At 44.8% G+C, this 19,748-nt stretch overlaps 1 protein-coding gene across 7 annotated transcripts in view; it reads right to left on the bottom strand.

Annotated features, from left to right (window-relative positions):
• Positions 1-1,570: 1,570 nt before the first annotated feature.
• LOC126869961 (mushroom body large-type Kenyon cell-specific protein 1) overlaps positions 1,571-19,748 on the bottom strand; it is a 90,344-nt gene continuing 72,166 nt past the window's right edge. For 6 of the 7 annotated variants that reach the window (XM_050627196.1, XM_050627197.1, XM_050627195.1 and 3 more), the window contains 4 exons: positions 14,743-15,175; positions 12,177-12,417; positions 10,422-11,310; positions 1,571-9,419 (listed from right to left, as the gene is read on the bottom strand). In XM_050627196.1, coding sequence (XP_050483153.1) covers positions 8,087-9,419; positions 10,422-11,310; positions 12,177-12,417; positions 14,743-15,175 — 2,896 coding nt within the window. In that variant the 3' untranslated portion in view covers positions 1,571-8,086. The remainder of the gene's footprint in view (positions 9,420-10,421; positions 11,311-12,176; positions 12,418-14,742; positions 15,176-19,748) is intronic. The other variant, XM_050627201.1, reaches the window with a different exon arrangement.

Genomic DNA, 19,748 nt, shown 5'->3' with positions numbered 1-19,748 from the left:
TACGCGTTAGAAGTTTCCATAATTATATTTCGGTGTCGAGAGCCGGACGTCGAATCGACGCCTTGTCGACTTTGTTCGCCCATTTTGAACACAAATCGGTAAGTTCCAGCGTCGCGTCACATCGCGCCGTTTAGCGTATACGAATTCGCGGAAGATTCGACCCACCGCTTCAGGGACGACTTCCCGCCTTTTAAAGTCATTGCATGACTAGAGCCTACGAATTACGAGCTTATTAAAGCCAATTAGAAAGGTACCAAGTTTTCCACCGTTAACGGACCGTACCATCTCGGTTTCTACGTTGGTTCAGGCGGTAATTTATCTACTCTCTTTGGCCCTTCTCGATCCTCGGCCGTGCGCGTCGTTCTTCGTTTTCCTCCTTCCCTCTTTTTGATTCGATCGAAAGACATCCGAAAAAGTGCCGGCAAAAATTGATCCAGGTAATATAGCTTAGTTTTCGGTCAAGCGATTAAATTTCCCAACGTCTTTGTACAATTGTCCACGAGACATCGAACTGAATATCCGTTGAAGAAAGACGCGAACGTTCGAAGATAGAGAAAACGGCGTATCATACTTTGTCGTCGAATCGACGTCGGCTGCTTCTTGCAGTGTATGCGAGTACGTGTACGTGTTCTATGTAATATGGTAACGTATGTCTGCGTGTGCGTGTGTGTGTGTGTGTGTATGTACGCGTGTTCGTCCGTTTATCATATGTATGTTGTACGTGTTATTCTTATGTGAACGACAGGCCAGCTCTTCGTTGATCACGAAAATCCCAACATTCGAGAATGCGTGAATTGAAAATAGAATTTAAAAACACGGTAACCTAGCGCGTAACAGTTCGTTTTCTTCATTTTTTCTTCGACGTCTGTTTGACGTGTACGTGTGTGGGAGTGTAAATGCGTGTCGAAGAGTGTTTCTCGCGCATGTGTGTATGCTTGCGTGTGTGTTCCTGGGTTTTGTATGTGTGTGTGTGTGTGTATGTGTGTGTCATCAAGAGTGTGTTGTCTTTGTGTGTGGCGTCAGTGTACCTAATTGCACTTATTCGACAAAACGGAACGTAAAAATGAACGCAAGATGGCGGCCGGACGGCCCTGGAACGTATACGGAGGTAATATACTTTTAAAATTTAGCTTTAAGGTCGCCCATCTCTATTTTTTTTTTTTCCACTTTTCATTTTTGTTCTTTTGCCTCTATCCCGTTCACTGCCTCCTGACTTTAAACCAACCCCACCATAGAACTAAAACTTCAGTTTGCTGCTACGGTATTACATTCGTCGTTCGTTCTGTTGCGAGTCGTAAAAACGTAACGTCGAAACTTAGGCACAATTTGGAACTGTTTAGACCATTTCTACACGACCCCACCCCGACGGTGTTCGCGCGTCTACCGTTCGAAGAAACTGATTGGCCAATTTTCAATCGATATTTCGTCAGTCTTCTCCGGTTAAGTTCTAAGGTTCGATAATCGTTACGAGGTTCGACTTGTTTCTTTTTTCTTCTTCTCCTTTTCTTCTTCCTCTCTTCTCTCTTTTTTTTTTTTTTTTTTTTTTGATTCGAACGAATTTCTTCGAAAATTATAACGCACGAAAGAAACGAATGTAGGAAGAGTTTTCAGTGGACGGCCATCCAATTTTACTTCGGCAACCGAAACACGCGAACATCCCCTACGCAAACCATACCAAACGTGACGATACTCTGTGAGGTAGCTGACATTGAGCCGTTTCAGGGCCAATCGGACCAAATCTTCCAGTTTTTAGAAACACTAACCACCCGAAATGATCGTCGTTGCTCGATGTTGCGAGGCTGACGAACAAAGAAACAAATTATACGATAAACGATTGAATTTTGACGATCGAGAGTCTAGACTTAAAATTTCAAGCGAAAAGATCATTTATTCTCTCTTCCTTCTCGTTTTTACTTTTATCCTCCGACGTAATTCCGGGAACGAGAAGAAAATCGCTGTTGGTACTCGAATGTTCTCGTTTGCCCGCGATGAAAAGGAAAACGCGCAACGAAAATATATGAAAGCGATGAAAAAACGAGAATCTTTGGGCCCGATTTTCCGAGCAATGCCCGCCATCTTGGTCCCGTCTGACCACCGGTGTGGATAAACGTAATCTCGCGATCTCGCTTCTCCCGTATTTGTTTCATCTTTTGGTTTCTTTTTGTTTGTTTGTTTGTTGGCTTTCAATTCGCTCTCTCTTACTCGTCATTTTGTCTCCACACACCGTAATTACAATAGTATTTGTTTTTTTTCTTTTATATCCGTAATCTTACACATATACACTAGCTGGTTACAATAATTTGTGAAAAATATACATCAAAATTTTGTTACTTTTTACATCACAGATATTTTAATATAATATATCTTCTTTTAATTCTTAAAGATTTCTTTTCCTCCCCGTTTTCGACCAATCCGTCTCTCGCCGGATCGTTTCAGCGTATCGCCCGCGACGTAAAAGGAGACGGCCGGAAAATCTACGAACGCGAAATCATTCCTCTGCCGACGTATCTCCCGCGAGAACGAATTTTGAAATGCCTTTGAAGAAAAGCCGCGTTTGATCCGATGAAATCTGGCCTGCGATTTCGAGAAGCCGATTCCACGACGCTGCCGCTACGTCGTGTGTATTAATACAATCCTTTAGTTCCGTGCTAACTGGATTTCTTATTCTCGTCCCGCCGTCTCCCTCGAAGAAAAAAAAAAGGAAAAAAAAAAGAAGAACGTAAATCGACACTTCTCTCTACAGTCGCGTTGGCAACGATATCTGCCCTAGCTTATGCGACCTCGTTACATCCACCCTAACACTCCTCTCTAGCTACATCTTTCAAAGAACGAATTTCGATAGCGACAATTTTCCTAAAACCGCTGTACACGATAACCAATGGACAGAATCTGTCCGTACGCCGATAATGTTTAAAATCACAGAATGTTGTCCAATTTTATACCTCTTACGTGAATATTTGCCCGCAAAAATAGAGAAGCATCTCTTTCATTTTTCTAGAAAATTTGTTTTCCTCTCTTTTCACGTGTGTTTTGTCAATCGTAGCAATCGGTTCATCGATGTCCATCGTTTCGGACACCGGAACGAAGAAGTTCCGAATTCCCCGAGCCGAGAACCAATCGTCCCTCGGTCTCGTCGATCGAAATCGCTGTGGCAGACACGTTGACGCGACTGTGTCACTGGGAAATCATTACACGGCAGCCTCGTTAATTACGCCGTTAGCGCCGATCGTCCCAATTGTCGCGATTCAGTCGTCCCGTTCTTAGCGAACGCGGACGAGTCTCGTAGCTCTCGCGTGTCTAATTCGCGCAGGAGTCGAGGCTGTCGTCGTCGAACCAGAAATTTCCTCTTCCACCACCCCTCTCCCTTCCGGTAACCTCGCGGATCGATCCCACGAGACAAATCCGCGATTACCATTTTTGATTATCGTCTCTACGCGAATTCTCGAGAAGTCATTTTGTGCGTTGTGCATCACCGGATCGAAAGTAACAACAAAATTTCACCCCTCTCCTGTCTTTTCCTTTCGTTTCTTCTTCTTCTTCCTCTTCTTTTCTTTTCCTTTTTTTTTTCTTTACTTTTAATGTGTTTGAAAGAACGAACGAGAGCAGCGTCTCGCGCGCAACATTTTTCCGACAGAACATTTGCCGAAACCATTGAACGAACGTCGAAGCTCGAGAGATGGACGAGCGGAGGAAATCTCCGACGACGATGAGGTCGTCGATCTCGCGGACATAAGTCTAATTGCGGCGTCGCGCCTCTCGTTTCCCTCGGTTGTAAAAGCCGCGGGAAGCTACCGTGGAACCGCGCGTGGATCGACGACGACGGATATCGACTCCTGGTTAGAGAACGCGTGCAGAACGTCGCGACGTATACTTTTTTGTAACTGTAATTGAATTAACGACAATCATAATTTACGCACGTTTTACAATCATCCGCACGATAAATATCCATTTTTCACATCTAACGATAAATCTTTCGTAAAAGGGTATTATCGGGAGTCTCTGTTGTCCCGGGTGTGTCGGTGAACTGGATTTTTGCAAGGTAGAAAGGTGAAGAGGATTCGATTGAATCGGGGGAGGGGGTTAGAGGGTTTTGGGGGGGGGTAAGAGTAAAGTTAGAAAGGCAAGAGGGATGAAGGAATGGGAGTTAGGGTAAAGGGCGAAGGGGAAGAGGAAGCAGGAAAAGAAGGCGGTAGTTGGAACGAGTGTAAGAAATATCCTTCCCTTCCTTTTTTTTTTTCTTTTTTCTTGTTGGTGTAGTGCCTGGCGAATGTTTAGAAAAAGGTATCCTTTCCTTTTTGTTTTTCTTTTCTTTCGAGGTATCGTGTAGGTAAGATCACACCGAACAATTTACACTTTGACGCGAAGCGGGTAGTCGGCTGGTGAGTGATTAAAAAGGGGTGTGTTAGTGGATACAGGGTTAGAAGGAAGGTTTTAATTTACGTTTACACACAATCATGATTAGTGCTTTGCTTTTCACTTGTGTTTTTCTGCTGTTCAGCTTCGATATTAATTTTTTTTTTTATTCTTTAACCCTAAGGAGACCTTAACGTTTACACTCAATAACTTGTTATTTTTTTTTTTTAATAGTTTTCCGACGCGCTTCTCTGCGTGGGTGCGCTTCACCCGTCTTTTTTTTTCATTCCCTTTTAGAGTTTTCCTCCTTAATTCACGGTTTTTTTGCTTTAAGTTTAGGGGTGGATAAATTTTAAGTTTAGTTCCAAAAAACACCGAGAGAGTAGCCTTGCTTATACGATTTACTTTTTTTTCGTAAGGTATAATTTTTTTTGCGTTAGTAAGGAATTTTTGCTTTTTTTAAAACACCGAACATACATGCCTTATACTTTATGTACAGCCTAGAGTCTTTCAGTCGTTACTTTACTTAAAGAGAGTCATGAGATGAGTGCGTGAATTATCCTTTCGTTTCCTCTGTCCTCGTCCTTTTTTTTTTTTTTTTAGAATCAGAACTTGTGAAATCCTCCTCGACACGCGAGAAAGACGGAAAAATCGTGGCCCGCGGTGTGTACTTTAACGCGCCGAACTTCACTATTTTCCTCGAACGTGGTAACGTTTTCTACGCGTGTTTCACTAAAACCAGTCATTCTGCTTTCGAATTCGCCTGCTTTCATCGATTTCGTCTTGGTCCAACGTCCTGCTCGGCTACTACAACTAGCGAAACGACGAAATCACCACTTCTTCCCTTCTTCTTCTTTTTTTGTATTTATTTTAACGTGTTCATTCTATATAGTCAAGGATCTCCTGTCGAACGGAATTCTAATTTGAAATACGAGAAGATACCTCGATAGTCGCGCGCACGACGCTCATGGATAACCTGCGAAAAAATTAGTCAAAAGAGGAGGGACTGGCGTTCTTCGTGTTGTATCGTCGCTCACCGCGACCGAAACGATCGTGATAGAATTTCGAAATTTCCATTCCAAGAAGTTTTGACGTTCGCTGGCCTTTTTGCTCGGAAATTACGTGATTTTCCGAAGCTTCCATCGGCTGTGTTAACGTCAAAGACGCAGATCAAGTACGTAACGATGACGATGGTGATAAAACGTTATATGAATTTTGCAGAGATTAATTTCTAAGGATCAGTCGCATCGTTGAAGAGAAGCGAAAGAGGAATTCTTTCTCCGATACTCAACGATGATGCTCTCTAGAACTCGTTACGGTAGCTGCCGTCGTCATAGTCACCGTCAATGCCACTATTAATGGCCGATAAGAAGCTTCGAAAAGTCGTTCAACGTCCGGAAAGAGTATCAACGAACATCGGAACGTGTTTCTTGAAATGGAAATCTCTGAATTCCCTTATTAGAAATAACGATGACCGATCTTTTCGACGCGTTCGAATTTCATCTAATTTTGCTACGTTTTTTCTTCGACGTTAAAAGGAAAACACCATCGAGATACAATCGTGTGGTTCGTAGAAAAAGTCAGACAGGAAGAAACTAATGTCCGATCGTACGAAACGTCGTCACACTCGCTTGATTTATCGTACGTTTCGATCGTCGACCACGCGGATCGACTATCTAGAAGAGAAAGGGAACCGATTCCTCCCAGAAGCGAGTGGGATGTTTTCCTCGTGAAGAAATTCTACGAACGCCGCCATTACAGCTGCTTCTCTTCCTCTACGCGATAGAAAATTTGCAATTCGTATCAAAATGCGTGGCGTTGCCGCGCGTAAGAAAAATTTTTGCACTTCGGTAATGAACAACCGAGTGGAGAACAAGCGCACGCCTATACATATAGCAATCCTTTTTCTCCAAATGCCTTATATACATCTACGCGTTTCCATTTTCTCTTTCAACGTTTTCCTCGTACATCTCCCCTCGCCGCAGTTCCATGGAACAAAACGATCGTCGTCGATGAGAGAATCGAATTAAATTCGTCTGTCTTTCCGTTGCTTCTTCAAACGACAATTCCAATGTTCTTCGCTTTCGGAAACGTAACGCGCGTGTTCGTGAAATATTTACTTTTTCGTGCATCGATCAACGATAAGAGCGATCGTTCCCTCGTCGATGAAAATCGTTTCGTACCTTTCTAAGCAGCTTATTCCCGCTTCCCTCTTTCGTCCTTGTTCGATGCGACCCGTTTAAGAGGGGGTACGCGTTTTTACCGAACGCCAGCCTCGAAATAACCGAGATTAGAGAAATATTGTCGCCTTATGAAAAAACGTCATCTATACGCGCGCCAACAAAAGTCTTGGCTCGTTCTCGTTTCGCATACGTTCGTAATGACCAAAAATATATGTATATATATATAATATATAATATATCATTCCTTATATAATTATGTTGCTCCTTACGAGTTAAGTAATGTTAGTAGTAGGTAATAAGTTTTTTTTTTTTCTTGCATTAGGTAGTTTTACATCGATAGAGGAAAAAATACGTTGTTGCGTCGGCAATTATTCTTATTTCTTCATTTTTTGTTCGTCTTCTCGTCGCGTTCGCGCGTTCAAAATGTCTATCATCGGCCAACGTATCCGCGCGCGTTGTCGACCGGACAACCCTGCAGAATTTTCATCGCGCGCTCCTACCCAACGCGTATCTTCTCTACGGACGCGTGCACGCGCGGACTGTTTCACGTGCTGCTTCGTCTGTTCCCCGTTTTGTATTTTAACGCCGGGCCGTTGCATAGATCGGCATACGGTAATACCGTATACGCGCATTCTTGCTTACCCGACGGTGTCAGAGGCGTCCATATACGTGTGAAAATAAGTGTATCACCGAGCGAATGAGTACGTCTATCTGCGTGTCTCTGTGGATGGCCATGTGTGTGTATCGTGTGTATGCATTCGGTACAATAACGTTGCATCGTGTCTTGTATCCGTTTCTTGCCTTCTCCTCCAATCGAAATATCGCCATAGTCAAAAATGTACTACCGGTACGACCTACCGTCAGCTGGACGGAGATCGAGCGCCGGATACATGTAACTGATGGAATCGCAGTGGGTTCACGGGTGGTTGGGTAGCATTTACGCATTTCTGTGTTTTCCCTGTCTTTTTTTTTTTTTTTTCGTTACTCGCTTTTCCGTCTTTTTTTCTGTTTCCTCTATTGCCTCGCGACGTTCAAGGGGCTTCCGGGTGGAAAGGGCAGGGTCAGGCTCGGGACTACTACCGTTTCGTGCCACGTTTCGCGTTTTCTTCGAAACGTCCCTCGTCCTATACACGCACACACACACACCAACGGAGGAGGTGCTCGGCTTTCACGCCCTTCTCCTCGGAAACGGTCGCGCGTTCGCTTTCATAGTCGACGCGCGACGAAGTCGTGCACGAATTTCCGGTTCTTTGTCGGTTCTGGCCGATGGTGTCGAGGCCAATCGCGAGACACAACAGTGACAATTATCGAGTACACGTTGGTGTACATGCTTGAACCGAAACAGAGGGAGAAAGAGAGAGACAGAGAGAGAGAGAGAGAGAGAGAGAGAGAGAAAGCGGAGGCCGAGGATCCCCGACCGTGGCAACGTGGTGTGTAAAATGCCGGTGCATTGGGCGGGAATGTGGACTCTTACCGTCTACACGGATCGTTCACCGTATATTATTCGTTACTTGTATACTTTACTGATCAACGATACCGACTTTCTTTTCCTACTGCTCAACGGAGTCTTCCATGCTGATAACGGATCCACGTTGCTCCGTCGTTTGCTGGCTGTTGGTCTGCTCGCCGGACCTGTTGTTCCCGATGTTGTAGCCCCGCTGCAGTTGCACAACCAGTCCGCTCACCGCATCGTATTCCTTTTGCTGCTGTTGTGGCTGCTGCTGTTGTTGTTGCTGCGGTTGCTGCTGCTGCTGCTGCTGCTGTTGAGTCTTCTGGCTCGAATGATCTACTATAAGCTTACTATCACAGGCACTTTTTTTCTCAGTTGATACGGCGTAGAGATTGTGTAAGTCCGGGTAGTGATTCAGCTGCTGCTGCTGTTGCGGCTGCTGAATGGTCAGAGTCTTTCTATCGCGGTCTTCCTGTCCGCCGTTGTGAACCTCCCGTTCCCTGCTGCTACGATCGATCCTCGAGTCCCGGGTACTGTCCTCGTCTCTGCTTCCGGCCCTTGAGATCGAGAGAGGTGTCGGCGGTGACGTGAGTCGATCGCTGCCGTCGTCGTTCCGGCCACGTTCCGACGGTGACGGGCTAAGGTCGACGGTGGGCACGCGTTCCGGTCTTTCCGGGATCGGCCTACCGGTTGTCGATGGTCCCCTGTAGCTCTCGTCCTCGCTGCTATCCTGAGCCAGCCTCGACACCGGCGTTCTCCTCGAGTTTCTGCACAGTTGATCGATCAACGTTTTGCCCCTCATCGATTCCGGGAGTTGTTGCTGCGAGGACGACTGCTGCTGGTTCCTCGCGTCGGTCATTGCCCTCTGGTCCCTTGGAATTCCCGTCTCGAGGCTCGACCTGATCAAATTGTCCAAGAAACTGCCGTTCGCTCCCGAACCATCGTACAAGCTCTCGGACACTTCCCGTGGTGCTTTGCTCATCGGCGTGCTACGAGAATTCGAGGTTCCAGGTGATTCAGCGGTGCCAGCAGCGACGCCTATCCCGTCCCTGTCTCGTTGTTGGTGTTGTTGTTGTTGCTGCACCATGGCCGCGTTTCTTTGTTGTTCCTGAAGACCGCGGATCCTACTCGTCGCGAAGTACTGTTCCGGTAGGATCGTTGGAACGTTCGGCGCTCCTGCCATGAACGGCGATGGCATGAACGGCGGCGGACTCCAGAAATTGAACGGTGTGAATGGCAAATGAGGCATGCCTTCTATGAACGGCGGCATCTTGATCCCGTTGGGTCCTGGGATACCGCCCGGTGACGTGAACGGTTTCTGTGGCTTTAATTGTGGTTTCTTGTCCGCCGTACCTGGTCGTATGTTCGCGGCTGCTGCCGCCGCTGCCACGGCTGAGGTCTCTTTCGTTTTATCGTCCGACTGCTTCTGGTCCCTGGAAATGGTAACAAAGAAATTAGTAGAAAGAAGTAGAAATGCTACTCTTGGCAGGCAAAATATAAACGTGAAATAATATTAGGTTGTCCGAAATGTTTCTTTCGTTTTATAAGGAAACAATGTTTTTTGTTTTATATTAGTTTATTGAATTATGCACGAACATAATAATAGAAATAGAACGAACTGGATCATACCTTTCATATTCAATAAAATAATATGAAACAGAAATTCGTGTCCATCGGACCACCTAATATGATTTCGTCCATAAGAGTGAGAGAAAATTGTAGAAAGATTATTTACGTTCTAGCTAACGAATCAGATAAACAAGACCGTCCAAGACTTATGTCTCGATTAATCGAAGCAATAATATTCGAAGCGTATCGTCGGGGCATTAAAGATACGCCAAGACAAGAGTTTAGGCTAAAGAATAAGAAGAATAATCGCGGCATCTATTGTAACAATGTTAAACTTTACGTAAACGAAAACTCGACAAAAGGGACAATACACGGCAGGAAATTTAATCTAGTCGTACGATTGAGATAAACCGGGCGCGGCTATGAGATCGGGTCAAGCATGAGCACGTACCTGACGCAGATTAACCGTGACGCGAGATAGCGACAGTCGTGCTCGACTTACGGTGTCGATTGTTAAAACGGGGTCGACTACGCGTAGACGGAGACTTCTGAATTTTTCAAACTTTCCGACGATTAACCGAGACCGGCTCGTCGATTTATACTCCTGCGTGCTCTTCTTCCATCGGTTCCTTTCAGTTTTCCGGAACACGCAGAGGTCTAAACCGTTTGAACAGTTAAGATACAAGAACAAAAAAAAAAAAAAAAACGGCGTCAACGACAGACGCGTAGACGTAAACAATAGTCGTCCGCCGTTGGTCATTGCGACGAGGCGATGATCTGTCGTTGCTACAGATTGGCTAAAGCGTTCACATGCTTATCGAACGATTTAATATAAGCAACGATCCACGATCTACACATGAACGTACCTCTTCCTTGGCCTCATCAGGTGCCGTTCCTTAACTTTGTACTCGAGGGTGGAGTGCGGTACTCCGTAATAGCTGCCTGCACGATGCACGCTCATTTCACCCCGCTGAACCGCGCGCACAGCCTCCACCAGGCTATCCCTGTCGTAGTTCCTATACTTTCCGCGTTTCGGTCTGGTTCCTTTGCCACCGGTAGCTGGTTTCGGTTTGTTCGCTTCTTGGGCCTGCGGTTTCGCCTGCGACTGGGCTTGCTGCGACGCCGGCTGAGGCGGAGTGTATCTGCCTCTTTTGAACGGACTTGGATCCGTCATTATCGCTTGCTGCGACTGTACCACTCCGGCCGGTTGACATCCGGGCATTCCGGCTGTCGCGACCGTTTGACCCTCTTGGAATTTGACGCTGATGCTTTTCGCGATCACGTCGCGGAAATTCACGGCTACCGTTTTCCCCACCAACGAGTTGGTTGGGCTACTGGTGCCGGAGAACGCTGGACTCGCTCGTTCCAGGAGACCCGGACTCGAGGCTGCTGTCGCAGCCGCGAATCCTTGCGCGAATGCGGCCGACGTTGGCTCGCCGTTCTTGCTCGAACATCCAGGCGTGCTCGCGGGCTTGTAGGACGGAATCTTGAGGATCGCTCTGCCTTGAGCACTGTCGCTCGCCTCTTCCTCGATGTTTGGGTTGAAGTCGTCGTTCGTCATCGGGCCACGTTGCTGCTGCTGCTGCGTCTGCGACTGTGCCTGGGCTTGCGGGTGCGTCGAGTGCGGTTGATGGTGATGGAGCTGCTGATGCGATGGCTGCGACTGGTCCCCGTTTACGCTTTTGTTTAGCCTCTTGTCTTCGCTCATCAGCCTTCTCATCACCTCTGGAATGCGATAGTCTTGCGTCTCCATGCCTGTTGATACGACAGAGATAGTTTCAGTTATCAATCAAAAGGAGCGTACGTGTTTGTTAAGAAATACGATTTCGTTGGTTCTTCACGCCTACGAACATTTGTCGTAATCGCGGATTAGCCCCTGAGAACTGTTTAAGCCACTTAAACGAACTTCCATTCAGAAAGTGGAAAAAGTGTCGCCGACCCGTCGACCACCATCTGGCTTCTATCGATTTCCGAAGACCTACTCGCTCGTAATACACTTTTCGACTTTCGTCTCGGCCCTTGCTATACACTGGTCGGCGAATGAGACGGTCTAACGTCTATCGGAAATAACCCAAATCTCGTGTTTCGACGGACGTACACCATTTCACGCACTTAGCTTTCCTACTATGGTTGCTATCGCGAATTTTATCTTCCACTTGCGAAAATACTGATTTTCGTTTTTACTTTTGTTTTCATTTCCTCTAACCTAAGCTACACACATTTCGATAGATCTGCGAGCTATAAAATGTATCCGCACATACTCTGCTTCTCCGAGCGAACAAATTTTTCTCAGATACTACGTTTCATCTCCATCGTACGAAGGAATCTTCATAATACTAGATAACGCGGAATTTAACATATGCTTGTACTCAATAACACGTAAATGTTACAACAACTATAACGTCGCGCAAATACTTTTCGTAATTGTGTAATACTTTTCGTAATACTATGTGTAATTATAAAAAGTATATATATAATACGCTGACAGTAGTTCGAGAATGTTTTAACAATATTTGTCTTCGTGGGAACACGACGCGCTTAAAAATTCGTTGGTTCAATGTTCTTAACGAAAGAAAAACGAAAAGAAGCCAACTGGAAAAAGGGTTAAGCGTGTTTCTCACCTTTAAATGGCGCAGCTGCTGCAAGCATCTTTTGAATATACGGGCCGATGTTGGCGTGTTCGAGCCCTGGCCACTCGGCTCCCGTCTCGTGTCCTCGTTGTAGCAACGTTCTGAGGGAATCACCGCCGCTTCCTTCGAGGGCGGAAAACCTGACAAGGTCTTCCAAAGACAACAGTGGCTTCAACAGAGCTTTCTCCACTTCTTTCTCCTCTTCCGCTCCGGACAGTTCTTTGTCGTCCACCTGTTAAGAATATTTTTTTCTAGCGTATTCCACACATTCTAGCCGCGATAAGGAAACGAATAATTCGAAACACGAATCGTTAACATCGATCGATCCTCTCGAGGAAAGTCTCGTCTTACGTCGATCATTATCGTTAAATCGGTATAACACTTTCTTGGCGACGTTCTTTTCGCTAGCAGGATTTCATCGAGAGGCGTTCTTCTGTGTTTGTATTTGCGTGTATGTCTGTGTTGTAACAGTGTCGGTTGTCCATGTAAATACACTCTTCTTCGTCGAATGCAGAATGACCAAGCGTCATGCAGGAATTTGCCAGATAGAATCGTTCGCAAAAAGCATGTACGACGTATACAAAAATAAAAAGGACACAGAAAAAGAAAGGAACGCTTTGCCCAAATGTTACTCTCATGTAAAGTTTCCTGTACCGGGGTGGTTTTTCTCGCGAAAAGAAAGAGAAAGGCATGGTCGAAAATTGAAAACCAGCTCGAAAGTGTCTCGCTCTCCGACGAATAAAAAGAACCCGGTGCTACACACCGGCCATTGCCTCGTAAATATTACTCAAACAACATGCATTCAAAGTAAAAAAATCTACCAGGACTAAACTACCTGCGCTTCTCCTAATGACACCAGGCAGAACGTCGTTAAAAAGGAAAATGAACCATCGATTATTCGATATTCCAAGATCCATTTCCCAACAAGCGTCGTGCATCGTTCGAATGTCAAGATATTACGGACGCTTTTGGAAAATTAATTTTCGTCTAACGTGTATCAGTTTCTCGAATATATGTTGCCGGATAAGCCACGCCACTTGTCAGCATGCCTTGCTATATTGCAACGCCACGTAGAAACCATTACTTCCTGACATTCCCTTGCACCATAAAATCGACAGCTGTACTAGTAATACTGAAGCACGATCGTCTGTACAAAACACATCGAGGATGCATGGTGTCGAGGTCGGAAAAAAAGCGTATGTACTCGTGACAACGAATTCGAGGGCCCTAAGAGCCCGTCGCGAACAAAAGCTCGCATCCAAGAAGAACTCTCTCCTCTCGGCTCGAAACGATCGTCCCGAAGACTTACCTCGAGTCTTGCAACCTCGCCAAGACCAAGCGGCCGTGTGTTAAACTACAAATAGTGAGATAAAAAAGTTAAACAGCCCATGCAAAAACATTCGACACTACTGAGCATCACGGCAACCGATAACGAACCGCGTGAACCGATCCATCTTCGTATTAATCAGCTTCATTTTCCTTTATTTATAGTCAAATTAGAAGATGAAATATGCTCGTACGACAGTTGCAATCTCCTGTACCTGTATATAGTTTGCGAGTTGATCGGTTCACGCGAACTCTACGATCACCGTGGCAGAGGTATGTTTTGGGGAAGCTCCATTCGTTCTTCCTAACCAAAACCACACTTAGATACAAATAGGCGGTCTTCCTTCGCGAACGAATTATCGAGATTCAACTGGTCTTTTATATCTCTCTGCAACCCCCCTCCCCATTCCCTCTCCGTCATATTCTCTCCTTGTCCTTGGATGCGTCATCTTTCGCTTAAGATAAATCGCGTCCAAAGGCATCATCTCCTCTATCGAGCGTAATCTTTCCTCGCAACGTCCGATAACTTATGATTAATGACGGTGGAACGTGTATCGAACCTGAAAGGAACTGCACGGTAGACTTTTTAATTAAACAATCATACGTACACGAAGAATTGGAAATCGAATCGAACACATGGAGATACTTTAGAGACGGAAAATCACCACCGAATCTTCTACGTAGAAACTTCTACGAGAGGAAACGTTTCCTTTTCCTCTTTCTATTTTTCTTTTTCTTTTTCCTTTTTTCTTTTTTCTTTTGAGAGATGAATATAATTTCTCGATTTAATATTGGAGCTATTCCTCCTACCGTCACTGACACGATTATCGGACATTCTCGACGTAACGATAACTCGGTCGACGACTGTCACCGAGAAGGAAACTCGTGCCACCAGTGTCAGAAGAAGCGTGGTTTCGAAAAACGATCTACATCCTAGCGATCCACACTCGACCCTATAAGATACTTTCCAGTTTGCACGCTCTCTCAGTTCGGTATATTTGCTATTACGATTACTCAATTCTCGATCAATTGCCAATTCTCAATTCTCAGTTACTCGATTATCAATTCTCGATACTTGATTCCCTCTGCTATAGAAAGTTAGGTACAGATACGACGTGATTTATCGTATCATCGCTCTTTTTTATTACATGTTCCCGCACCCTCTGTTTGCCTCTCACTTCTTCTCTCGCTTTCCGGTTTCTCTTTCTCTTGTTCTGTCCCCAAAACCTACCTCATCCACTTGCGGGGGCGGAGTGGTCGCGGAGGCGTTTTGGGTCGTATTTGGTGGTGTTGTAGTTGTAGTAGTAGTAGTAGTGGTGGTGGTGGTGGTGATGGTGGTGGTGGTGGTGGCTGGGGCGCCGGGCTCGTGAGGGTGTGAGTGGGTGCTAGACAGGGACGCGTCCCTTTCGCGTTCCATCGCAAGCTTGTAGACCTTGTTGCGCAGGGTGCTACGCGGTATCCCGTAGATCACGGCCGCCCTTCGTGTGCCGAGCTTGCCACTCTGGATATCCCTGAGCGCGGCTTGCAGTTCCTCCTCGGTGTAGGCCCTCCGGCCACCCCCGGCACCCACCACGGGGACACCACCGACGCCTGCCGCAGCTGCTGCTGCCGCCGCCACGGCCGCCACTGGCCCGGTCATACGTGGTTTTGCACGATAACAAGAACTAAAACATTCAACATGGTATCGTTTATCGTATTATCAATTCGCGTTACCATTTATCCTCTCCTTTACTCGACCGTCTAGTCGCTAGACCGCAGACGTTCGTGCAATTTTATATTTTTGCGAATGAAACTAAAGAAACGGAACCTAAACAGAAATCTAACGGGGAGTTATTTCTAGGAAAGCGTTTAACATAAAATTGAAACTACGCATCGTATACACCGATAATAAAGTCTTCGTATCTTTGCTCGAGCTTGCAATTCCTTTTAAACTCCGTTTTTGTTAGAAAGATAGAATTAGGACGAAAATGATGGAAAGAACGTAGGCAGTGAGAAACAAGTCAATGTTTAATCTTGCTATTTTTTATCGCCCTATTGCATATCTCTCTATCCCGGTTCATTTCAAATTCCTAAGCCGCTTCTCTGTCTGTTCGATCTACTAAATATTACAACAAGTATTCTACTTTTGATATCTTATTGAATGTATTCGGCAGATATTTGCAACCTTCCAAAAATCCATAAATACCTGCGATCTATTTTGCACGTTGACGTACCGACGAATCGAGATTCCAGATATCTAATGAGACCCGATAATTGCACAATCACGCTATATAACACGCCGTACCGATATCCTCGTAACAAAGTTACTGGGTTATCGGGTGGTTTTCGTACCGTAGACTCACGTGTAGAAGCGGTTCATCGGCCAAGCTGTACCAACGTTTCCCAGCCACGTGGCCGGCGAGGTGCGCGCACGTGTTGTACACGAGAAACGAATCGATCCAACAGAGTGTGTCTCGTTAACGCTTTGATCTTTGACCTAGCCGGCTGTATTAGAACGAATTCTAGCTGCGAAATTAGACGGGCTAACGGCGAGAGAGCTGTCAGTTATTACGCAATTAAAATGTTCCTCGAATATGATTTATACGAGCCGTTTAGAAGCCAACGTTGAACAACTTTATAAATTTAGAAATACAAAGAACCGATAGCGTTGCAAACGCTGTTTTTTTTTTTTTTTTTAATTTACCTTGAACTTTGTTATCACGTTACGAACACTTGAACGATCACGGTGCGAAACATGGAGAAAGATCAAAGTAGAAAAATCAGAGAAAATCAAGAAAACGATCGTTCTTCCACGACATCCACGATATTCGTTAAATTTATATACCGAGGGATTCAAGATTGTTCGCAGAATTTCACATCGAACGCGCGTATCCTGAATTGGGTTGAATTATGGGAGTAACTCGTTTGTTTCTTGGGGATCGATCGTTAAACGCGTGTTTATGTAACGAAATTGAGAAATTAATAAGAAGTTGAATTGTCCAGTTCGGCTTCCGAACGACTGCATACGTATCGTACATAGCCGATTTATTCGGCTTCTTACGTGTCGTAAGTCTCCTGTTATTTTCCCCGCTGATGCTATACATATTCATCGATACCTTTTGTTCTTTCTTTTTTTCTTTCCCGCTTGCTTTCTCTATCGTCGAATTAAGAAATTTCAATTTGTATCGCTGATGGCAGTTCGAAGAATCGAATGACGCAAAGACGACAGGTAGCAATCGGGCTGCTACAGTCTGTCCCGTTGTTTAACAATAAAATTGATAGGAAGAATTCCACGTAAAAGATGTCGCCGCTTGTTGGTGATTCGCGAGAACCGTGGCCCCCCATGATGAGTTCGTCGACCTATTCTCTCTCGGACAGCAAAGTAAGCTGATAAAAGTGTATTTCGACCGTTCTGCCCCCACCTAAGCTTCGCCACCGCTTCGAGTGCCGCTTGCAACAACCGTATCTCTGCAGCCTTTTATTCTTTATTCGCCGCGATACCTGCTGCACTGCAAATTTAGCTTCTCTCTAATTATCCTAATTTCAACATTATCCAAATTAACCATTCGACGAAAGATCAACCCCCGACGGTGTGATAACTGCGATTCGTAACGGACGATTTAGAAGATAATTATTTCTTTCTCGTCAGGATTTCTTTCGTTTCTGCTATTAAATACTAAAGATACGATACTCTTCCGTAAGAAATAAATATCAGTAATTTTCAAACGTTCAAGGAAATCGCGTCTAATCTCAAAAACAAATGAGAAAACAGTTAGTTTCGATATGGGATCGTCCGAGAATAAAATTATCCTTTCGTAAGAAAAAAGAAAAAAAAGATGAAAAAATGCGATTTATCGTACTTTTTACCTGTGACCTTACTATATTAAGCAGCGAATGACGTCAAAATAAAAGATCAACCAAGATGAATTTCTCATGACACTGCGTTATCCTCTTTCAGCTATTTAATGTCTAATCTATATGCTATTCCTTAGAGACATAAATAATTAGCGCTACATCGTTGAACTCGTAATTGCTCCTATTTTAATCCATCATTGTCTGTAGCACCGATTAAGATAAGAGGCGATTGCGGTCTGACGAAAATGATCAATAAACGCTTGCGAGAGAGATCCGGTGTCGTGTGGTCACGTGACGTCTGTTATCTGGAATTTCCACGCGGTACAAGAAAACTTTGTCAACAGCGTCGACTCGAACGATTGTTCGTCCGGTTGATCGTTCGAGCTTCTAATTTTTCGACTTTACTCGCGTGGTTTCGACGGCGGGCTATCTTATCGTTAATTGCGGTAGCGCGCATGCGCCGCCGCGAGCAGAGACTCTGGCCCCGTCTCCTTTTCTCCAGCGTTCCTCTCCGCGTTTCGATCTTTCTCGCGCGGCGTACGACACACGCGAGGTACTTTGTGCCTTCGATGTGTCAGGAGGTGCAGATTACGGTGGACTAATAATAGACGACGATAAAAATTTGACGCGCAAAATGTTCCGCGGGGAAAACAGCGAAAACACGAGGGCAACGTACGGACACGGTTCGCGACTTTGACTCGGCGTTATTCGTCTTCTCCCTGTTTTCCCTCCCTCCGTTTCGTTCCTTCGATCATCGTGCCATTTATTCATTTTTTTCCCCCACGAATAACGTCCGCTTCAAGGAACGTTATATTATTTGGAATCTATAACGTTCTTCCATTTCGACTTACTCATGCCGAGATTCTTGAATTTTTACGTCTCGACCGTTGTTTTCGTCTCGACCGAGAACAAGATTTTTAAATGCTCGCTTCGAACGTTCGTGAAAATTAACAAAAATCTACGAGTCTACCGGTCAGCGAGAAGCGTATTAACGAATTAAAGATACATTCCTCTTTAGACTTTTTTGTCAGACACGTTGTAACGCGTTATCCTATCTGAACTTTCGATAAAGCGAACAAAGACTACGTACTTCGTTAAAATCACCAAAAGTCTCAATAATAATAAAAAGGAGCCTGTTACCAAAAGTTTAATAAATAAGTCAAGGTATATTTAGAAGTATAACACCGAGTGAATAGAACGAATTATAAATGTAACGAGATTTTTGTTGTATTCGTGTGATATATTGCGATGCGTTATCCTACCTGAACTTCGTACAAAGTAAATTAATTACTTTAATCATCTTCGATTTCTATCTCTAACGTTCATTCCTAACGTTGATTTTTATCGTCAAACAAATTAAAGATTCGAAAGATAGATGTTTCCAGAAGATATTTAGCATAATAACGACCGTGTCTTATTTTCATGATAAATTCAACGAGTTTTTCAACAATGGTAAAACACGATTAGCTAGAAAATGATTGAAAGAACGTAACAGGGTTAAGAAACATTGAACTTGCCGACGCTTAAGTGAAAACTCGGGAAGACAGGCGGTTCGTGTTTTATCGCGAAACGTTATTCAAGAGAGCGCGTCGATTTTAGCTTTTAGAATTTTTAGCAAGGATCTTCCGATTTCTCTTCCGTTCATCTTCGATTAACTTTCACGGCCGATTCGGGCGCGCGCGAAGTTTCTCCTCGCAATTTTCGAGTCACCCTTTGGAACGGACGCGATGTTGAACCCGATAACCGGCAGGTTTCGTACGAAATAAAATACCCACTACCATTATATGTATATTCTCATTCGACAAACGGATAAACGGCCGTACGAGCGCGATAATTTTCGCGGCACGCGAATTCTATTGAAGAGATTAATGCGCGGATAACGCGTATGCTTCGACACGAGTGTTTTCTAAACAAACCGACAAAAAAATTGTAACAGACTTTCGTGCAAATTTTCGTAATGAGTAGCCGGACGAGCAATGGGATGCTCGGCGGAAAATTTTCCGAATAAGCAAACAACGAACCGTGGAAACTTTTTAATTACCGTTTCGTACGCCGCCGCTATAGATTCGAATCGTATACCGTGCATCCTATTTAATGACACAACTTCTGTACGATATAAAAGTATCCAAGGTACGCCGAACGATCGGTATGGCAGCTTCGAAACGATCGTATACTACGGTACGATCAGCCTTGACAGAGTGCGTCGCCCATTAAGTCGTCGTGTTCGAACACGAATCTATTCTCGATCCTTTGGAATACGCGGCATACGGAATGCGATCAACACTTTCTTTTGCTCGCGCGGAATGCAAATACCTATATCAGTGGTGGCTTCGTTTCGCTGCGAGGTGTAAAACGAGTCGCGTGATAACACTGGCAGGAATCGACGCGCTTCTCGTTCTGGTT

This window comes from Bombus huntii, chromosome 10 (assembly GCF_024542735.1).
Source record: "Bombus huntii isolate Logan2020A chromosome 10, iyBomHunt1.1, whole genome shotgun sequence".
NCBI lineage: Eukaryota > Metazoa > Arthropoda > Insecta > Hymenoptera > Apidae > Bombus > Bombus huntii.
Note: the sequence above shows the minus strand (reverse complement) of the source record. Positions and strands in the feature narration are given on the sequence as shown.